Source organism: Hirundo rustica, chromosome W (assembly GCF_015227805.2).
Source record: "Hirundo rustica isolate bHirRus1 chromosome W, bHirRus1.pri.v3, whole genome shotgun sequence".
NCBI classification, from domain to species: domain Eukaryota; kingdom Metazoa; phylum Chordata; class Aves; order Passeriformes; family Hirundinidae; genus Hirundo; species Hirundo rustica.
In genome coordinates, this window is record NC_053487.1 from 9,568,388 (window position 1) to 9,587,599 (window position 19,212).

Below are 19,212 nucleotides of genomic sequence, written 5' to 3' on the forward strand. Positions count from 1 at the left end.
GGCTTAAGGATTCTCATTCCTTTTCAATGGTGCACTGCCATGTTAAATCCATAAGTTGAATGACAAAATTTACCAAGGACTAAACAGTAGTACAAACGTTTTGGGTTTGTGGCTTATTTTTTTTTTAGTTGGAGGTCTTCATGTTTACTATATTCAAAAGTATCTTTTGAACTTCATGGCTTTACTCGAGTTATAACAACTTGCCACAGGCTCTGCCACATGTACTGGGTATCCCTGCAATGCAGTGTCAAAATAAACAGTTAGGCATCCAACTAAATGTCAAGTTTGCATTTCTTGCTTCCAACTCCCAGTAGTTGAGCTGATACTTGTCAATCTAAACCAATTCCTGATTTCACAAGGCTTTAATTTTGTTAACATGCTGTATATGCAGCCTCTTTTAAGCATCTTCACTGAGAGATACTAGTCACAAAATACCCCCTCCCCATCCAACATGGCAACATTCTGTCTAAAGTAAGCTGCATTACAGCTTTAGTTTCAAAACTGGTGCCATAAATGCTTTTATCCAAGAATTGTTGAATTTGGAGAATTTCTAATGTATTGGGGAATTTACTTTCCTTTTTTTTCTTTAATCTAGACAGCACTTCCATTGCCATGACATGCAGCTTGTCTTACTGTATTAGAAGAAAGTATCGTGTTTCAATTTTGACTTAGACTGAAAAACTAGTTTGCTTTGCTTACCCCATCTTTGCTGTTTCACAGGCATTTGATGCTCTTAATCAGCTGTGGAATGCTGAAAGACTCACTTATTTTAGGAAGCCATAAGCCTTTGAGAAGTTGGAGAGAAAGACTTCTTTGCTTATCTTATTTTCTCCTTTGGAATCAAAGATGTTCCTTTAAAAGTGAAACACTACAGAGTTGCAAAAATTTGAAACAGTATGAGTAAGCATCATTTTGCATCTTCTTTGATGGAATTGCTCAATGGTTTGTGGTTTGTTGCTTTTTTTAACAGTATTCTGTAGCTGGCTTACATGAACATGATTTTTTTGAAGGGGAGATCTTTTTAAACTCCCCATGAAACAGTAGGAAGGCAGAATATAGTATTATCCACTTGCTTTTTCAGTTTAAGTGAATGAAATCCTCTATTTTTCTTTAAACAAAGATCTGAAGGCATTTTGTACTGGTAATACTGTGACTTCAAATTCTAGGCACAACTGAGCTTTATGTGGAATCATCCCCACCACCCTACAAATCACAAGCAATACTTTCAGAATGAGATGCTGAACATGTAGAACAATCCATCTCCATGTTAGATGGTTGGACGCTGTGCGGAAGATCTTAAGAACAGCTTGTTCCATTCATGACGAAAATCAGATGGAAGTGTGACATTTCAGGGAAACTTTACTTTGAAAATTACAACACTAGTACACAGCTCAAGCTTATACATTTAACATCTGCTTTCTGAAAGAAATGTTAACAATTTTGAAATGATATTAAACATTGTTTTAACTTTTCCTCACAAAAGCATAAAAGTCATGGAGGGGAAAACTTAACAGGCAACAATAAAAAAAGGTTAAAAACAACTTTTCCTTTTAGTAGTCCTCAGGTAGTAAAGACAGAACAGCTTCCACATTTGAGAAATAATGTCTTGGTCCAAAAGTTTAAGAGAGTTTTTAGTATCTGCTTCTGCCTCCACCTCTATCGGATCTGCTTCCACCACGGCCACCACCTCTGGGTGCCCCGCGGCTTGAACTACTGTAAGAATCCCGAGGAGGTGGATAGCCCCTTTCCATGGATGGGGGAAGACCCCTGTCTTGTCTTCCAACACGATCACGGCCACTTGAGTAGACATCACTTCTGCTGCTTGAGTAACTTTCTCGGCTCCCATATCCATCTCGTGTGCTGCTGTAATCATCATAGCGACTGCTTCCACCATATGATGGCGGGGGCCCTCGAGCAGGTGGAGCACTACGTGAGTTACCTGCAGGGTCAATGGTCAGGTAATATGGCAACACCATAAGTTACATAGAACATTTTCAAATCTGAATTTACAGAATTGCTGGATTAAAATGTTTACTGCTACTCTTTTATATGTATTGAAATGGTCTTAATATTATCTTGTCACACTAATGGTATTTTAAGTGGGGATTGCATATCAGGCAGTGAGTGGATTTAGAGACTGAAGGAATGAAGACGGTGTTTGTTTATTCAGGCAGGCTCTTTAACTGGGTATTCCAGAACAGCTTGTTATTTGAGAGAAGAAACTCAGCCATATTTTCCAGACACAGCTGTCATTCTGAACTGTAGACTTTGCTTCTTTAGCTTATAGCTTATTTAACAAGATGACCAAACGATAACCAACTACAGCACTTTCACTGTAGGGGAAAAAGTGTGCCATTTCCCCCTAAAACAGAAGCAACCTAGTCAAAGTCAGATTTTATGACACCTGTACATTTATATGATCCTCAAAATGGATTCTTACCATAACTCTCATATGAATCTCTGTAGGAACCTCCACTTGGATGATCTGAGTAGTCTCTATCACGTCCACCACCGTATCCATCACGATCACTATAGGAAGAAAAACTACTAAGACTTAGTACAAATCACTAACATCACAGCAAGAATAAAGTGACAGGGAGAAAACTCCAACAGTAGGTACCTATATCCCCTGGAGGGGTATTCATCACGTGAACTGGAATGACCATAATCACGATATGCGTAGTCTCGGGGAGGTGGTGCGTAGTCACGGGTATCCCTGGAACTGGGATAATCCCTGCTTGAATAACTATGAAGAACAAAAACTGAGATGTTAGCCATACATCCTACCACAGAAGGTCCGGAATCAAGATCCTTCTCCAAACAAAAAACATTTCACTAAAATAAGAGTGTAAGAATTTACCCGTCTTTAGTACTATAGCCATCGTCTCTTGGAGACATGTAGACATCTCTCCGTGATGGCATTGGCTCTCTGCGTGGAGGACCCCCGTAACCATCTCTTCCACGTGACACAGGAGCTTCAGAGAAACAGTCCATATAATATGCATTTAGCCATGCAGAACATTCAAGGCAAGTGCTAGTAAATAGTTTAAAACAATTTAGTAGTATCTCTAGAGCCTAAGTTTAGAACACTTTACATTCCTGCTTGTAAAGTTTTAAAGCAGCACTAGAAGAAACATATTCAAATTACACCAAATTGTTCCCAACAGCTATGAAATTATATTGGTATGAAAGGAACCAAGGATTAGAAAAACAATACACTATCCCACTGAATCATGATTTCAAAGAGTTAAGATTTTAGCTGAGTTAGAAGCAATTTATATTGATCAAGATGTAAGTTAGATTAGTAAATGGTAGGTTAATGATTACTAGATGTCTAAACTAGAGCTAATTGTTATATTTTGAGTATGTCTATAGAAGAAAGGGGAGTAAGTGAACTGTCATAAGAACAGATTGAAACCAGTAAGAACAATGGCCAGCACCTGGACTTCATACCAATCAATCACGAAGCGGGGGACCTTGGACAGTGCCAGAGGGTCACAGAGACCTGATGAAGACTCTCCTGACTTCATCCTTTGAGACTAATGACCCAATTAAAGAGAAGAACTGTGCATGCGTGAAGGACTATTAGGCTCATTTTAATACTGAACAGGGATGGGAGGTGCTGGGGTTATGCATATGTACTGTATGTAAGATCTTGGAAAATAAGTAGAGGGCAAAGAACCTTGTTTGGGGCGGCCATGCCTTTCGGAGATGACTCCCGTACCACCCACCAGTGAATAAACATACCACTTTCTAACTTTAAAGAGTTAGAGGGTCTTTGTCTGTGATTATATCAGTTTTTAACAACTCAATTGGCAAGCCAGCCAGGAGAAGGTTTCTGCTTGGCTGTGAGACCAGCTCGGGTGCAGAACCCCCTCAAGGCACCCCCAGGATATCCCTGGAAGTGTGGGCTCCACTGCCCAGCCTGTTCATCCAGCAGCAGACAAGAACTCCTGACTACTAAAACTCCAGACAAAAGGGGATGTTAAGAAAAAAATTGAAACAGTTTGAACAGTGACCTGTAAGGCATATGCATGGTCAGGAAAGGCTGTTGGTAAGTCATGGGAGACGTCCCACGCACAACTTGCGCCTCTGTAGCGTGTTTGCAAGCTTTATTGGTATCTGGTCAGTTGTATTTGGTTGCCAGCAGAGAAAGCTGTTAAGTTGTTGCACTGGGCCGTGGAGGGCTCGGGCTGTTGTTGCTGGCAGAAGGGGATTTTGCCATTTGTTGCACCGTAGAGGGCTCAGCTGCTAGCAATCTGGGGCTAGCAACTGTAAGGGCAAATCCTGATTTGTGGTTGTTACGCTGTGTGAATGCGTCCTGACTGTGAGAATGATTGTGAAAGAGTTCGTTGCGACATGCTACCAGCACAAAGTGACTGAGGACTTTGGACCCGCGGTTCCGTTTTCAGGCAACTGAAACAGCCGGAGAAAAACAAAGCGAGTGGGGTGCATGAAAACCCTTCAAAGCCCCTCCCTGCTGTGACTGTGGTGTGTGTGTTTTGGTTACTGGGACGGTATTCACTGTAACTATTTTTTGAGGCAACATCCATCTTGTGTCAAAAGTTATAAGTGCAGCACATGCTGAGTGAAAAAAATGATTAACCTCTGAGAGCTGAGGCGTGAACATTTTTGAAGTAGATTGAGGACAGACAAAGGACAGGACCAGTTTGGCAAGAAGGACTAGAAGCCCTTGACTAGAGCTTAGTTGTGATTTTAGGTACGGAGAATGTGTAGGTTGTTGGAATTAAAATAAGGGTAACTGGTCTGAGAACTCAATCTGGCCAGACGAATAAAAGGAATTCCTTTACCTCAGTGGTTTGGGCTTGACTCATGGGAGTTTGTGAATTCAGTAAACTGCTGGACAGACAATGGAAATGGGAGAATATATTTAGAAGGCTTATATCAGACATCTGCTGGTGGACTATTGGTTCTGGATTGGGAGCAACAGGCTGCAGAGAATATAGAAAGTCAAGGAGTGAATAGAATAGCTCATATTTGTGGGAATTTTCCTGCAGCTTTTGGTGCATCTAGAGGTTGTCACTGTGCCTGGGGGCCATTGCAGTGTAAAATTTGTGCAGGACGTTACTATCGTTTTTCCACTAACCGGTACAGAGAATGTGCCCAGTGTAAACAACAGCTCCTTGATCAAGCTGATTTAGAGCCAAAGATTTCTATTTCAAGTTCAGCTTCACCTTCTATTTTATCCCCTACTCCGACTACTCCACTTACTCCTGAATCTCTCCCACTGCCCAACAGTGATAGTGGGGAAGAGGAGCCCTCTCCAAAGGGTCCTACAGCATCCTGGACTCAGAAATGAACCAAATAAGAGGAGATCAAAAAGGGGAGGCAGTGGTTGCTCATGTTAAGGAAGACTGAGGTGGACCGGAGGATCTTACCCTAGGAGGACCCTCTGGTTATAATGAAACTAGGGAACAAAGAAAAAGAAATGAAGCTTTTGATAAACACAGGGGCAACATATTCAGTGTTAAATAAAGCTTTAATACCAATAACAGATGATTATGTTATGGTAAAAGGGGTAACTGGCAAATCTGAAAAAGCCTATTTTTGTAGGCCATTGAAATATAAACTTGGGAAATAATGGGGAATTCACAGGTTTTTATATATGCCCAATGCTCCATCAGCACTTTTGGGTAGGGATCTATTGGAACTATTAGAGGCAAAAATAATATTTAAAAATGGAGAGATTACTTTGGAGGTTGAGGACCAACAATATGTGGAATTGTTAAGCTTGATGTAGATACCTAATGAGGCTAAAGTTGAAAGTGAAGATGAGATTTACAGGAAAATAATGGATCAGGTATTTCCCTGGGGTTTGGGCTCCTAACATACCAGGAGAGCAGAGAATGCACCCTCAGTGTAAGTTAAGCTTAAAGAAAGAAAACAACTAGTTAGAGTTAAGCAATACCTCCTGAAAAAAGAAAAGTTAAGGGATTAGCCCAGTGATTGAAAACTTTTTTCCTGTTAAAAAGCTTGATGGATCATATTGAATAATACAAGATTTAAGAGCTGTTAATAGGATAACTGAGGATTTATACCCAGTGGTTGCCAATCCCTACACTTTGTTAACTTGTTTAACACCTGAACTAACATGGTTTATTGTTTTAGATTTAAAGGATGCTTTCTTTTGCCTTCGTCTCCATGAAGCCAACCAGAAAATTTTTGCATTTGAATAAAAAACTCAGCTCACATGGACAGTGCTTCTGCAGGAGTTCAAAAAATTTGCCCACCTTGTTTGGAGAACAACTAGCAAAAGATCTGGAATCCTGGGAAGCTCCATCAGGAGAAGGACAGCTGTTACAGTATGTGGATGACCTCCTGATAGCTACCAAAACTCAAGAGGCAGGTGTGGAGTGGATGGTAAGCCTCCTAAATTTTTTGGGCCTACAGGGCTATTGAGTATCCCAGAAGAAAGCCCAGATGCTGAGGCAAACAGTTATTTATTTAGGCTACGAGGTTAGTACTGGACAAAGAACCTTAGGACAGGATCACAAGGAAGCAATATGCCAGACCCCAAAACCCCAGACAGCAAAAGAACTGAGAACTTTCCTAGGCATGACAGGGTGGTGCAGACTGTGGATTTATAACTATGGGTTGTTTGTTAAACCTCTATATGCCTTGATCACGGAAGGGAACAGGGATCTCCAATGGACGAAAAAAGCAACATGAGCCTTCGACCAATTGAAGAAGGCCCTCATGTCAGCTCCAGCCCTGGGACTTACAGATGTGAGTAAACCATTCTTTTTGTTCTCACATGAAAAGCGGAGAATTGCTTTGGGGATACTAGGACAAAACCTAGGCCTATATCAGACGGCATGGGCCTACCTTTCCAAGCAGCTGGATGCAGCAGCCAAAGAATGGCCAGGGTGTCTCAGAGCTGTTGCTGCAGTGATGCTAAACATCCAAGAAGCATGCAAGTTCACCCTAGGCCAGAAGATGACGGTGCTAGTGTCCCACACAGTGTCTGCAGTACTGAAGGTGAAAGGCAGACATTGACTTTCCCCACAGAGATTTCTAAAATTCCAGGCCATACTGGTGAAACAAGATGATGTTGAAATTGTGGTAACTAATATTGTGAACCCATCTTCCTTCCTCAGTGGAAGAACCAGTGATCCATGGCTGTCTGGGGACCATCGAAGCCACCTACTCCAATCACCTGGATCTGAAGAATACCCTGCTTGAGAATGCTGAGACCTGGTTCATCGATGGAAGCAGCTATGTCATCAGTGGAAGAAGGCATGCTGGGTATGCAGTTACCACAAGCAGAGAGGCAATAAAGTCTGAACCATTACCAACCAACACCTCAGCACAGAAGGCTGAAATAACTGCCTTAACTCGGGCTTTAGAGCTGGCAAAAGGAAAGAAAGTTAATGTCTACATAGCCTTGAGGTATGCATTTGGGGTAGTTCATGCACATGGAGCCATCTGGAAAGAAGGAGGACTGTTGAATTGACAAGGAAAAAGTATTAAACATGCACAAGAGATAATAAAACTGTTGGAGGCAGTCCAGCTACCTGAAGAGGTAGCCATCATGCATATCAAGGCACACCAAAAAGTGAGCTCTGAATTGGAGGAAGGAAATGAGCTGGTGGACAGAAAGGCAAAAGAAGCAGCTAAAGGTGAGGTAATTGTTGAAACTGTTGAGGCAGCCTTAATTCCAGATGGGCAAATTTCCATTGAAGGCAAGCCAAGGTATAGTAAAAAGGACAAGAGGCTTATTGAGAAAGAAAACGGAAGTCATAATCAAGAGGGGTGGGCTATTACAGATAAAGAAAAGGGAGACTTGTGATCCCCTCTTGCATGCTATGGTTATTAGTGAAAAAGGAACATGAGAAAACACATTGAGGAATAGATGCTTTATACAATTATTTGAAAGATAAAATCATAGCTAAAAATTTGCAAAGTACAGTAATTTAGGTGATTTTCCAATGTAGCCTTTGCCTCCAAACTAATCCCAAAAATATCCCTAAACCAAAGCTTAGGCAAATTGGGAAAGGATATGGACCTGGGCAGCAATGGCAAATTGAGTTTTCAGAATTACCCAGGAAAGGAGGGTACGGATACCTATTGGTGTTAACAGATACCTTTTCAGGGTGGCCAGCAGCTTTCCCTACCAGAATTGCCAAAGCGCAAGAGGTAACCAAAGCAGTGTTACAAGAAATAATACCGCGCTTTGAAGTCCCAGCCACAATGTCTTCAGATAGGGAGCCACATTTTATTTCAAAAATTGTGCAGCAAATTAGCCCACCATTTCCAGCAGCAAAGTAGAGAAAATGAATCATTTGATTAAGCAGCAAATTATAAGATTGGGACAAGAAGTAAAGTTACCTTGGCCTTAGGCTCTTCCATTGCGAATTCGGACTAAACCAAGAGTAAAAGAAAAACTAAGTCCCTTTGAAATATTGTGTGGAGAAGACCATATGGAATTTAAGAAGGGACAACACCCACTTAAGTAGGGGAAGAAACCCTACATAGATATATGATGGCCCTAAATAAACAACTTAGAAAAATAGAGAAACATGTGACTGGGGATCGAACCAGAGAATTCTGTACGTGATGTACAGACTAGGGATTATGTATATGTTAAGTCTTTTGCAGAAAAAACTTCAGAACCACAGTGGGAGGGACCATTCCAAGTGCTCCTCACCACCTTTACTGCAATCAAGATCAAGGGAACAAAGCATCTGAATCCATCACTCCTGAGTGAAGAAAGCTCCTGAGGGACTCTGCAAAGTTATACCAGGTGATAACGAACTAAAATTAAAACTTTCTTGGGAAAATAAATGATAAGTATAGTATAACAACTCTTTGAAAAATAGGAAGGCTTGTAATTGTAATGGATAATCAAGTAGGTATAGCCTGGACAGTTGTGGTATTTATGACCATCACTATAGCCACAGCTAATGGAGTACCACTGCGTTATAAATATGACTGGTATATATAAGTGCCAAGGGAAAGCTTATGATTTTGTCTCCCATAAGTCTCTGATTCAGATGCTAAAAGTTACAAATGCAACTGTGTAGGAAGGAAGAAATGTTTGGGGAAACAATTTAACTTGTGCATTTGTAAATTTGTCAAAACTGAAGAATGTGATTTTTCCTATTGGGCACCTGTTGCATCCCTCAACATATAAAGGTGAACTTGACTATTGTTCAAGAAATATCACCTGTGCCTACAGGGATGAATTTAACTTTAGTTGCACAATTATTGAAACACCATTAATTAAAAGAAAATCTTAGAGAAATTAAAGATGAAGGAAAGAGAACTTTGATTACAACACATCATGTCACAGAGACGATACAGAGCGTATTTAAAAGGTTAGAAGAAGGCCCATCCCATCATTGGTGGGATGTGTTTTTTGGGTGGTCACCAACCCCAACTGGTTTGCTCAATACCTCGGTTTATCTGATTATTGTTTTGCTTATTTTAGGTGGTATAAGTTTGATTTTGTTTGTTATAATACTTCTTTAGAATTGGAGAATGCTGAAAGCGAGTAGCAGCTTTAACTTCAATATCAAGAGCATATGGTACGGTTTTAAAGGACCCCTACCGCACAGCTTTGCTAGATGAAGAAGAATCTATACATTAGTAAAAGAATTTACTGACTGAAGGAGTGGGGAAATGAATCATGATTTTAAAGAGTTAAGATTTTAGCTAAGGGTTAGAAGCAATTTATATTGATCAAGATGTAAGTTAGATTAGTAAATGGTAGGTTAATGATTACTAGATGTCTAAACTAGAGCTAATTGTTATATTTTGAGTATGTCTATAGAAGAAAGGGGAGTAAGTGAACTGTCATAAGAACAGATTGAAACCAGTAAGAACAATGGCCAGCACCTGGACTTCATATCAATCAATCACGAACCAGGGGACCTTGGATCATGCCAGAGGGTCACAAGAGACCTGATGAAGACTCTCCTGACTTCATCCTTTGAGATCACCAACCCAATTCAAGAGAAGAACTGTGCATGCATGAAGGCCTAATAGCCTCATTTTAATAGAGAGCAGGGATGGGAGGTGCTGGGGTTATGCATATGTATTGTATGTAAGATCTTGGAAAATAGAGAGCAAAGAACCTTGTTCGGGGTGGGCATGCCTTTCGGAGATGACTCCCGTGCCGCCCACTGGTGAATAAACATACCACTTTCTAACTTTAATTAGAGGGTCTTTGTCCATTATTGTATCAGCTTTTAACAACTCTCCACAGCAGACTGAAGTTAGAATCAACAACTTGCACCAGTTCCTAAGGGAAGACTAAGGTTCTACAGCTCACCAAGCAATTAATTTAGTCAGGAAGTCCTTACCTCTTCCTCCCATACTACTGCTACGCACTGGTCCTGAAGGTGCAGATCTTTTAGGTGGAGGGCCTCCACTTCGTGGAGGTGGACCTCTCTTCATGGGAAGTGGCCCTCGAGAAGACCCTAGAATGATAAGCCATTAACCAATTATTATTTCTGATACTCACCTGCATTATCCTAAAGCCTGAACTATGACAACCCAAAGATGCCGTTATTACCACTACATGATCAATAGTAAACCTCTAAAACTAGACCTCAAAGCCTTTTCTTGTCTTTTAGCCACTATTAAATGCTACTGGCAGAATTGAGAGCCAAACTTTCCACGGCCTAAATTCCTGTACAGAACTGTCTTTTAGAACTTATCCAAAAGCTACAGGGTGTGACACAAGAAAAAAAGACAGCTGATATATGTAATCAGTCACAGCTTAAATGCTTAACAAGTCATTGTTCTCAGAAGACAAGAGCCACCTCGGAAGATGTACTAGAGAAGAGCCTACAGAGAGGGAACAGAGATACTATTGAGTCTGCAGAACCTACTATACACTCTTCAAGATAGAAGTTTCACTATTTACAGGGGGTTTTTTTCTGCATTATAGCTTTTACTGTTACACCTCAGGTTCTGCTTGCTAGTTCTTTTAAGTGAGTTTTGTTTGGATACTGAAAAGTCTGAATAAATAGCTGTATCTTAATGAATATCCAGTATCAAGTAATGTACTATCCTTACACTTTAGAAAGCTTCATCTCAACAAACAAGGTTTAGTTGCCCTAACTCTCACTCTGATCTGGAAGGATCAGCCCTACAATTTTTTCAGTTTAGACCTCTTGCTATTAAGAATGAAAGGCAGTTCCCTTTCCCTGGTGGTAGAGAATAATTTTTTCAACTTGAATACCAGAAAGCTTCCTTTCTCGCGTGCATGGCAGGAGTTCTGCTTTTCTTTCATAGGCAAAAGTCAAGTGGAGTGTTAGTTGTAGAAAGGAATCTTCACATTTGAAAGCCTTTTCTTAAGGTGTACTTGCCTAATCAAAAATTCGACTAAACTGCCGAGATCGTATTTCATCATTTTAATAAAGAACAAGGAGTGCACTATTCAGGTGTTTGACTTTTTTTTTTTTTCCAGTAGTATTATTGTCATCTTCCAATAGGATTGTCTTGTGTTGTCGAAGTGTATAATGAGAGAGGTCAATACATACCCAAGTGACTCCCTCTTGAAGGTGGTCCTCTCGCGCCACTTCCGCCTCTTGCGCCTCTAAGGCCCCTGGGAGGACCTCTGCTTCGGGGAGGGGGTGGCGGCCCACGCCTACCACCACTTTCAAAGGATGGCTTGGTTGCTTGTTCCACTTTAATTGCCTTCCCATCTAATGACTAAAGAAGAAGCTGCTTTACTTACTGCTCAGTCATGTTTGTATTTCTTACATCAAGCCCCTCTTGCTTCACTATTATAGGGCTTCCATTTTATAAGTTAGAGCAACTCTAGAACTGATTTCAGTCTTCAGTATTAGTCCCCAAGTACTCAGCAGCATGTCGGGCCTAATTTCAATTCCTACAGTACTTCATTCTTGTGGTATTGATGGCAAAAAAAACCAGAGCAGCATCAGAAAGGACTTTCAGTGAAAACACAAGTGTCCAATGATTACGGCAGCCCCACATCATTTATTCTGTAAGTGAAACATGATATATGATCTACTATTTACTTTCAATTGCCACGTACTTTTGTACCATACTAGGAGTGCACCTGTAGTTACAAGATTAAGCTGAAGGTAACAGCTTCAAATTGGGATTTCTGGCAATGGGGAAGCCATTTAGCACATTTTCTTGAGGTCCTGATAAAACGGTGATTGCTGAAGTATTTAGAAGTTATTTCAGCATCTACACAGCAGACTGAGTATGACAATTCACCCCTTTTTTCTAGTGTTTCAAGCTGGGTTTTCAATCAAGGTGACTCAATTTATTACTTGCTTTTCCATAGGGAAGATGCTTTGTGATTGGGGTATTTTTGTTAGCAGGTTCTGTTGTGTGGTTGTATTTTTTCTGTGCTATGAAAAAAGTAGAAGCTTTTTCTGGAATATAGACCTACAATACCAGGAACTCTGCATCCAACTAACATACTTTAAACACGAACAGAGTAACATGTTGAGTAATTCAACCTAGTTAATCAAATTTTTGTATGATCTTTAGACACCACGTTTGGATATTATAGCAGAACCAAGATCACAAGCTCTGCTAAAATTAGGTTACTGCATGCCTATCCTGGCAAACATGGTTTATTTGCCTTTTTTAGCAGTTAAATATTTAACTCTGCTATGACAACTAATTAATTATCAGGCAGAAAGTACTGTTCATTGCACTTCTTTGCTGCAATAAATGAATACAAACGTAACTGGCTAGACTGCTAGTAATGACTTAATCTGCACTGCTAACAGTATTTTATTGAAGTACTGAATATTCTTTGTTCTTTATCAAAATCTAGCTCTCTGAAAATTCACTGTAGTAGTGCATGTATTTTGCCACCTCATAGAGTTGTAGTGATTGTTTGAAAACCTGTGTGTACATGCACAGGTCAACTTATCTGTTGTGAGGGAAAAAAGTAAGAAATACCAACAAAATCATATTGGTCTTGGTTTTGACTTCATGAAATATTTTACTTATGGACGGTTTCTCTAGAAGCCTTTTGGCATGACAAACTGAAACATCCCAGGAATAAGCATTAGTCACTGATGACTGGAACTTCTCAGTTTGCATCATATCGATTTGCCATCATAATTAATCTCTCAGTTTCATCCTTCTCAAGCAGGAACAGTGGGCTTGAAGCCTTAAGCTTTGCTATGGCCACTGCTGTCCTCAATTTCATGTCAGATTCTTGACAGATTTTTTAAGTTTAGAAAGCAAACTGTCCCCTTCTGCTAGCATGGGTTCTGAAAACCTGGATGCTAGGTTTAAGTTCTTTCATTTCTGTTATGTAGGAGGTAGTTTTCCTTGTAATTTCTCCTATTTTCTTCTGCCTTGCACTTACACATCTTACCTTGGCAAAAGATAGTTTCTTTGCAGACTGCTTTACACAAGCAGTCTTAAAAACACTATTCTATAGGTCCAGAAAGACCTTTCACTAGATACAAGAACATTTTTTTTTGCTAACCAAAAAATATTTGTCAAAGTTAGTCCTATTTCAAAGCAGAGGGGACATTTTATGGTTTCTTAGCTCAAAGAAAGCTCTTATCTCACCACACATAAAGTCACACAACCCATCTCAGAATAAGGAAGTTTTTTCAATGAGCTCAGAGCACGAGCTGTCACCATGAACATTCATTAGTTTGCTTTCATAACCTTGATTCAGAGTGTTATAGAAGAATTTTTAATATGATATGAGCATCAGAAAGTGAAGTCTCCCTGGTGCTAAAAAGCATGGAAATAACTTAAGCTACAAGTCATTTAAGACAGTAATAGTTTGGCACTCAAAGTCTCATATGTGCGGAATGAATAATCTGTACAGATTTGTAAAGTGAGCCAGGGAACTTTAACCAAACACAATTAGAGAGCTATCCTCCAAACTTCCACATTTCAACAGAAAAGATGAATGAAATTTGCATTATTTTGGGAGCAGGGCAAGAAATCAAGTATTTCAAAGAAACTGTTACAATAACTTGCATTAAGCTGGTCCTAACACCACACAGGGCTTTCCTCTTCAATGGATCACTTCACTGTTGATGCTGCAATTACTCCATTTCTCCACATTCCTTGATGGCACATTAAGTGAGTTTCCTTTTGCCATATATATCCAAGAAATGAAGATCCATTTCTTAAGAGGCCAAGCTTCTGTACACTGTATCACTTCTTCACAAAGAACAGGAAGCACTTTCTGTCAGAGTAAGACAACCTTCTGTAGTGCTGAGTACAGTTTACACTGTAGGGATTGTAGCATCTGCTTCCATCTTCTTAACACAGACCAGCTGGCTTGGCAGGTCTACACTGTAATTAAATCTTTGGTTTGTCCTGATCTTTTGCCTAAGGTCATATCCTCTCTTTAATTATCCATTTCATCTTAAGGACGTAGAATCAGAATATCACGAGAACAGCCCACTGCACTGAACAACTACTACAGACCTGGGAGTATCCACATTTATGTCCAGGTAAGCATGTGCATTTTGTGGCATCAGGATGTAGACTTGACTGCCATGAACTATGATTCTTCTTAAGGAAGGGTGGTAAGCTGCTACAAAGTACTTCTGCATTTTTTTTTTTTTTGCACTGCTCAGACATGATAGCATTGATTCAATTTAGTAGACAAAGTAATTGAAGTGAGAAGTCTCCATCCCAACTCTCCTGATCTCTTTCTGCAGGACAAACTTATCTTCAACAAGCAAGCTTTGACTAGTCTACACTTGTCCCAATATAGAGTGAAATACAGTTGCTCATATTAGCCCTCACCGTAATTGGTGCAAAAGTCTGGATATATTTTCATAAATATTTGCAAAATAAAAAAATCAAATGCAAATTCATTCTTGCAGAATCTATTGGACTCAGCCTCTTCTACTGGCTACAACTTCAAATTCCTTTGGGATGACAGCATGAGTGACAGGCAATGCAGAACTCTTCCCCCGGCCAGACAGATCACCTGACTCCTTACAGACTGCTTGAACTGCAGTCTGCACAGTGCTTCTGCTGCTGTTTCTCAAGTGCATCAAAATCTCAAGCATGCTCCAATCCATCTTTTCCAAATGGACAAAGAAACCTTCAAGTTGTGATTTATAACAATTACCTCTTCTCACACCAGGCCTCAAAGACTGCTCTTCCTCAGACTTCAAATGCAGAGTCTCTTTGGAATACAAGCAGTACCTGTTGTCCAGAAGGCTTTCTGAAGATGAGAATGAGAGACCACCTCATGAATAGCTTTCATATCCATGGTCAAAGCAAGTTGGACCAGAGAACGTTCTAGGCCAAATCCCATTTGAGAATGTTCTTTTCATCCACTACTTGCTGTTCTAATTTCAAAGCAGATGAAGGTACTTAGAGATTTATAGTGAAGACAAACCCATGAGAATGATGATCCACAAGGCCATCCTTTCTAGCATTTCTTGACAGTAATGCAGATTGTGCATTCTAGAACAAGTAGACATAACTTCAGCCACAAACATTGTCTCATTTAGCTATTTTATCAAGCAGTACTCTCCCAAATGTTTCCAATGTGACTAAACACATGCCACAACATTCAAGATGTAGAAGAGTTGGTGATTATTTTCAGAGGGATTTTGATTTGCAAGCTGCACTCCATAAACATGCAGATTACTGACTGACTTCCTTTCAGTCAGACAATTACCTATTGGTCCGTGAAATTACCTTATGTGAGGGTTCAACGACCGTTTCAGAGAAAATAAAGTATTTAAGCATGGCAGTAAACAAGTCTTCAAAACTGTGGCAAACTAGACAGTGGAAAATAAAATTCAATAAAAGGAGCACCTTGACAGATGTTAAGGCTAGTATAGAAAAAACATCATCTGAATTTGCCACTCTCTGCCTTGACCAAACTACTAGCTTGTTTAAAAAGGAAGGAAGTCTTCAAAGAAAGTAACCCTAATTGTGATAAGGTTGTCATGAAGCACCCAGAAACATCAGTACATGGAATAGAAAATCCACTACCCTTCTATAACACATAGCCTAGTATAATGCAAATACAAGAGGTTTTACTATTTGTGTTCATGAACACTACACCAAGCTCATTGTCTTACTCCTAAAGTTGCTTTACTTACTGACTGCAATAACTGACTTTTCCTTTTACTTCAACTTCTTATACTAACAAGACAAACATATCAAAATTCCAAGTATCAATTAATCACAATCACTTGATGTTTCTTCACTTTACTTGAATGGCCTCTCAAGAGACACTGCTTACAAGGCCAGTGCAGTGACCTCAACACAACCATTCAGATAATGCATGGAAAACCAGTCTGCAATTCAAGTGACCTAAGATGGCTTTTACTGCCTGAAGAGACAGCACCTCTATGAAGATAAGCAGCTGTTGACCAAAAAATTGCCAACTTAACACCTAGCTTTTCAAACACGCGCCACAACAGATTCAGATTACAGCAGCCTACAATTCTTTGACAAACTATTCTAGTATTATCTTGGAACTCATGCTGCAAATTCCTGCATTTTTATTTTTTTAAAACATTACACTTCTTATTTCTCTTAAAGCTAGACCATTGCATTTTAGGGTGCAAATGAACAAATTTGGTTGCTGGCTAACTGCAAAGCTATTGCACATTAACTGGGAAGATGCCCCTTGCAGACACCAAGCAGATCAGTGATGCAAGTCACAAGTGTCAGAGATTATCAACAGAATACCAGATAGCTCATCAATGCTCCAGCATTCAAGGGAAGTCAGTCAACCCATGTTAAGGGAACCGTAAATAATTTTCAGGTTAAGTCGCTTCCCTGAAGTATAATTTACACAGTACTGCATTCAAATATGACCAAAAAGAAAAATCCAACCCAAAAAACCACTATTGAAACATGCAAGAATGAAGAGCTGATTGCTGAAAAGCCCTCCATCACTGATTAAGGAACAATAAGAAAAGAGAGTGTAGCTGACTGCCAGCCAGACGACATTTTCTATTGTCAAATCCATGAACAGGAGAAAAATATTTCAGTTTTATAGAGACAGAGAAACTTTGTCAAATTTAAAGTTATGACTTGTCTGCACAATATTCTAAGCCATTCTCTTTCCAACTTTTATTACCAGTTGATTTACCCCAAAGATTAATTGTTCTGATCAGTATCAAATGCAACATGTAATTGGTCTTAATTCCTACCTTTCCATTCATATCTCTGGCAGCATCTTTTGCATCTGCTGGACTCTCAAACGTGACGAACGCAAATCCTCTGGACTTGTTTGTTTCCCGATCTTTCATCAAAAGGACTGCAGAAACAAAGTCACATCAGCCTTCCCTGTAATTCCCTGTAAAGAACACTTAACCTTTATTCAACCTTTTAAGCTCAGAACTTCTTAGAGGACACGTAAGCACCATCATTTCAGATGATCAATCCCAAAAAGTCATCACAGCTATGTTATTGCTTTTTACTATTATCATCTTAAGAAAAGTTCTCTTTACCTTCCACAATGCGTCCATATTTGCCAAATACAGCCTCAAGGGCTTTCTCATTAGTCTCTGTGTTCAGGCCCCCAATGAACAGCTTCCCAGGACGATCTGCTTCAACCATTTTGATTCTGTAAATGACCTACTAAAAAGAATGAGGCCATTATTAACAAAACATTATACTGCAGTAGAGACTTCATAGTATATAAATTACTTCTGTCCTCAAAAGTACAAGCAAATTTTCTTCAGAAAGATGTTAGGTAAGAAATATGAGGTATAAAAAACATTAAGCAATTATAAATTTCTGTAATGAAAGCAACTGATGGTGGTATTAACAGTTACTTCTTCATAGTATAGTGTATTTAAAATACGTTAAATAGAACTTTGAATAAAGGAACAAAGCACTTAAAATGAAGCAATATTGGTGAATGTGAAAACTTCCAGAAGTGCTGTTCTTTATGCCTGGGATGGCAGTCCTAGCACACCTTCCCCTTAAATCCTGGACGTTTTAAGTCATTTACTTAATATGTCGTAGTAATACAAAATTATTAACTTTTCAAAGCATCTTCAGTCAATACTTCTAAATTAAGCTCATTCTTTGTATTATTTAAAGTACATGGAGTCCTGGCCTACACAATATGTGAGACTGAACAGACACCAGACCACCACTGCAGTTCTACATAACAATGTCACAGCTACAGCCGCAGGGGCGGGAAGGTTAAAAAAGAAAAAACCCCAAGAGCCGAAGCCAAACCTCTCCGTGCCTGGCAGGCCGCCCGGCGCCTGTGGACAAGCGCTGCCCGCGTGTCTCCAGCGCGATGGCGGGAAGGCCCGCGCCAGCTCCGGCACACACGGGAGCGCGGATAAAGCACCCCCGGGGGAGCCGCGGCGGGGCCGGGCCGTGCCGCACGGGGCCCAAGAAGCGACGTCGAACACTCCGCAAGCTCAGGCACCGTTACAAAATGGCGGCCACCTCTGGCAGCGTCTCCGCTCCGTCCCCGCGCCCGGCGGCCTCCTCGGCGCTCACCCACCGCGCGACTCAGCCCCGTCCGGACACATCGGGGCGGCGCTCCCGCCCTGTCCCCCTCGCCTTCCCCCGGGATAGTGAGGAACCCCACACACCTAAAATGGCGGACACCGTATCTCACGCCGCCGTGACCCTCCTCGCCCCACCGCAATCACGCGGGTCCCGCCGCCCAAACCGGAGCCGGGCAGGGAGGGATTGCGGGTCGGGCCCGGCTCCGCCCCGCCTCCACTGCGCCACGAGCGGCGCGCCACGCAGCCCCCACCCCGCGGACCTTTCGCCGCGGGTCCCCGCAGCGCCCCGCGGTGCCGCCCGCAGAGCCCCAGCCCACAGCTGCGCTCACCAGCCGTGCTGATCTGCAACTGCGCAATGAGAGCGAACAAAGGCGCTGCGGGCTTTTATAGCTTTACGTCACCCGCCGGACGGAGCCCCGGATGCGGCGGCAGCGCCGAGCCCGGTAGGGGGCGCCCGCGGCCCGCCGTGGCCCCGGGGCCGGCGCGAAGCTCCCGCCGCGGCGAGGGAACAGCGAGGCCCAGAGGGGACGGAGACACCGGGGCCGGAGAGTCCTGTCCTGCCAGGAGTGGGGAGCGGGCCGGGGACCGCGAACGGCGGGAAAATAGCGGGAGTGAGCCGTGGGAAAGGCGGGGTAGAGCTTTGCCGGCTGCGCCTCGTCCCGAAGGATTGAGGCCCAATGTGGAGTGCTGTGTCCAGTTCCGGGCTCCTCAGCATGAGAAAGGAGCTACTGGAGATAGTAATCATCACACAGATTAGATGTCTGGA

At 41.4% G+C, this 19,212-nt stretch overlaps 1 protein-coding gene and 1 non-coding gene across 7 annotated transcripts; both read right to left on the bottom strand.

The window, feature by feature from the left end:
• Positions 1-1,344: 1,344 nt before the first annotated feature.
• RBMX (RNA binding motif protein X-linked) lies at positions 1,345-18,804 on the bottom strand. 6 transcript variants are annotated; one of them, XM_040088829.2, is made up of 9 exons: positions 18,776-18,804; positions 17,424-17,553; positions 17,124-17,230; positions 11,511-11,682; positions 10,326-10,442; positions 2,861-2,975; positions 2,621-2,746; positions 2,441-2,529; positions 1,345-1,939 (listed from the first exon to the last, which is right to left on the bottom strand). In XM_040088829.2, the coding sequence occupies exons 2-9, from the start codon at positions 17,530-17,532 to the stop codon at positions 1,632-1,634; spliced, it is 1,143 nt and encodes a 380-aa protein (XP_039944763.1). In that variant the 5' UTR covers positions 17,533-17,553; positions 18,776-18,804; the 3' UTR covers positions 1,345-1,631. The 6 variants fall into 6 exon arrangements, with proteins under 6 accessions (XP_039944763.1, XP_039944762.1, XP_058279856.1 ...); XM_040088828.2 differs by having other exon boundaries at positions 2,441-2,544; XM_058423873.1 differs by having other exon boundaries at positions 2,441-2,544; positions 17,424-17,550; positions 18,776-18,797.
• On the bottom strand, positions 17,304-17,375 carry LOC120765017 (small nucleolar RNA SNORD61). Its single transcript, XR_005704347.1, has one exon. It is a non-coding gene; the product is annotated as a small nucleolar RNA SNORD61 (small nucleolar RNA).
• Positions 18,805-19,212: the final 408 nt, after the last annotated feature.

Coding starts and splice junctions, on each gene's coding strand:
- RBMX (XM_040088828.2), bottom strand. CDS start 17,532: ATGGTTGAAGCAGATCGTCCTGGGAAGCTGTTCATTGGGGGCCTGAAC. Junction 2,747..2,860: donor GGCTATAGTACTAAAGACGG/GTAAATTCTTAC, acceptor TGTTCTTCATAG/TTATTCAAGCAGGGATTATC. Junction 1,940..2,440: donor AGATTCATATGAGAGTTATG/GTAAGAATCCAT, acceptor TTGACCCTGCAG/GTAACTCACGTAGTGCTCCA.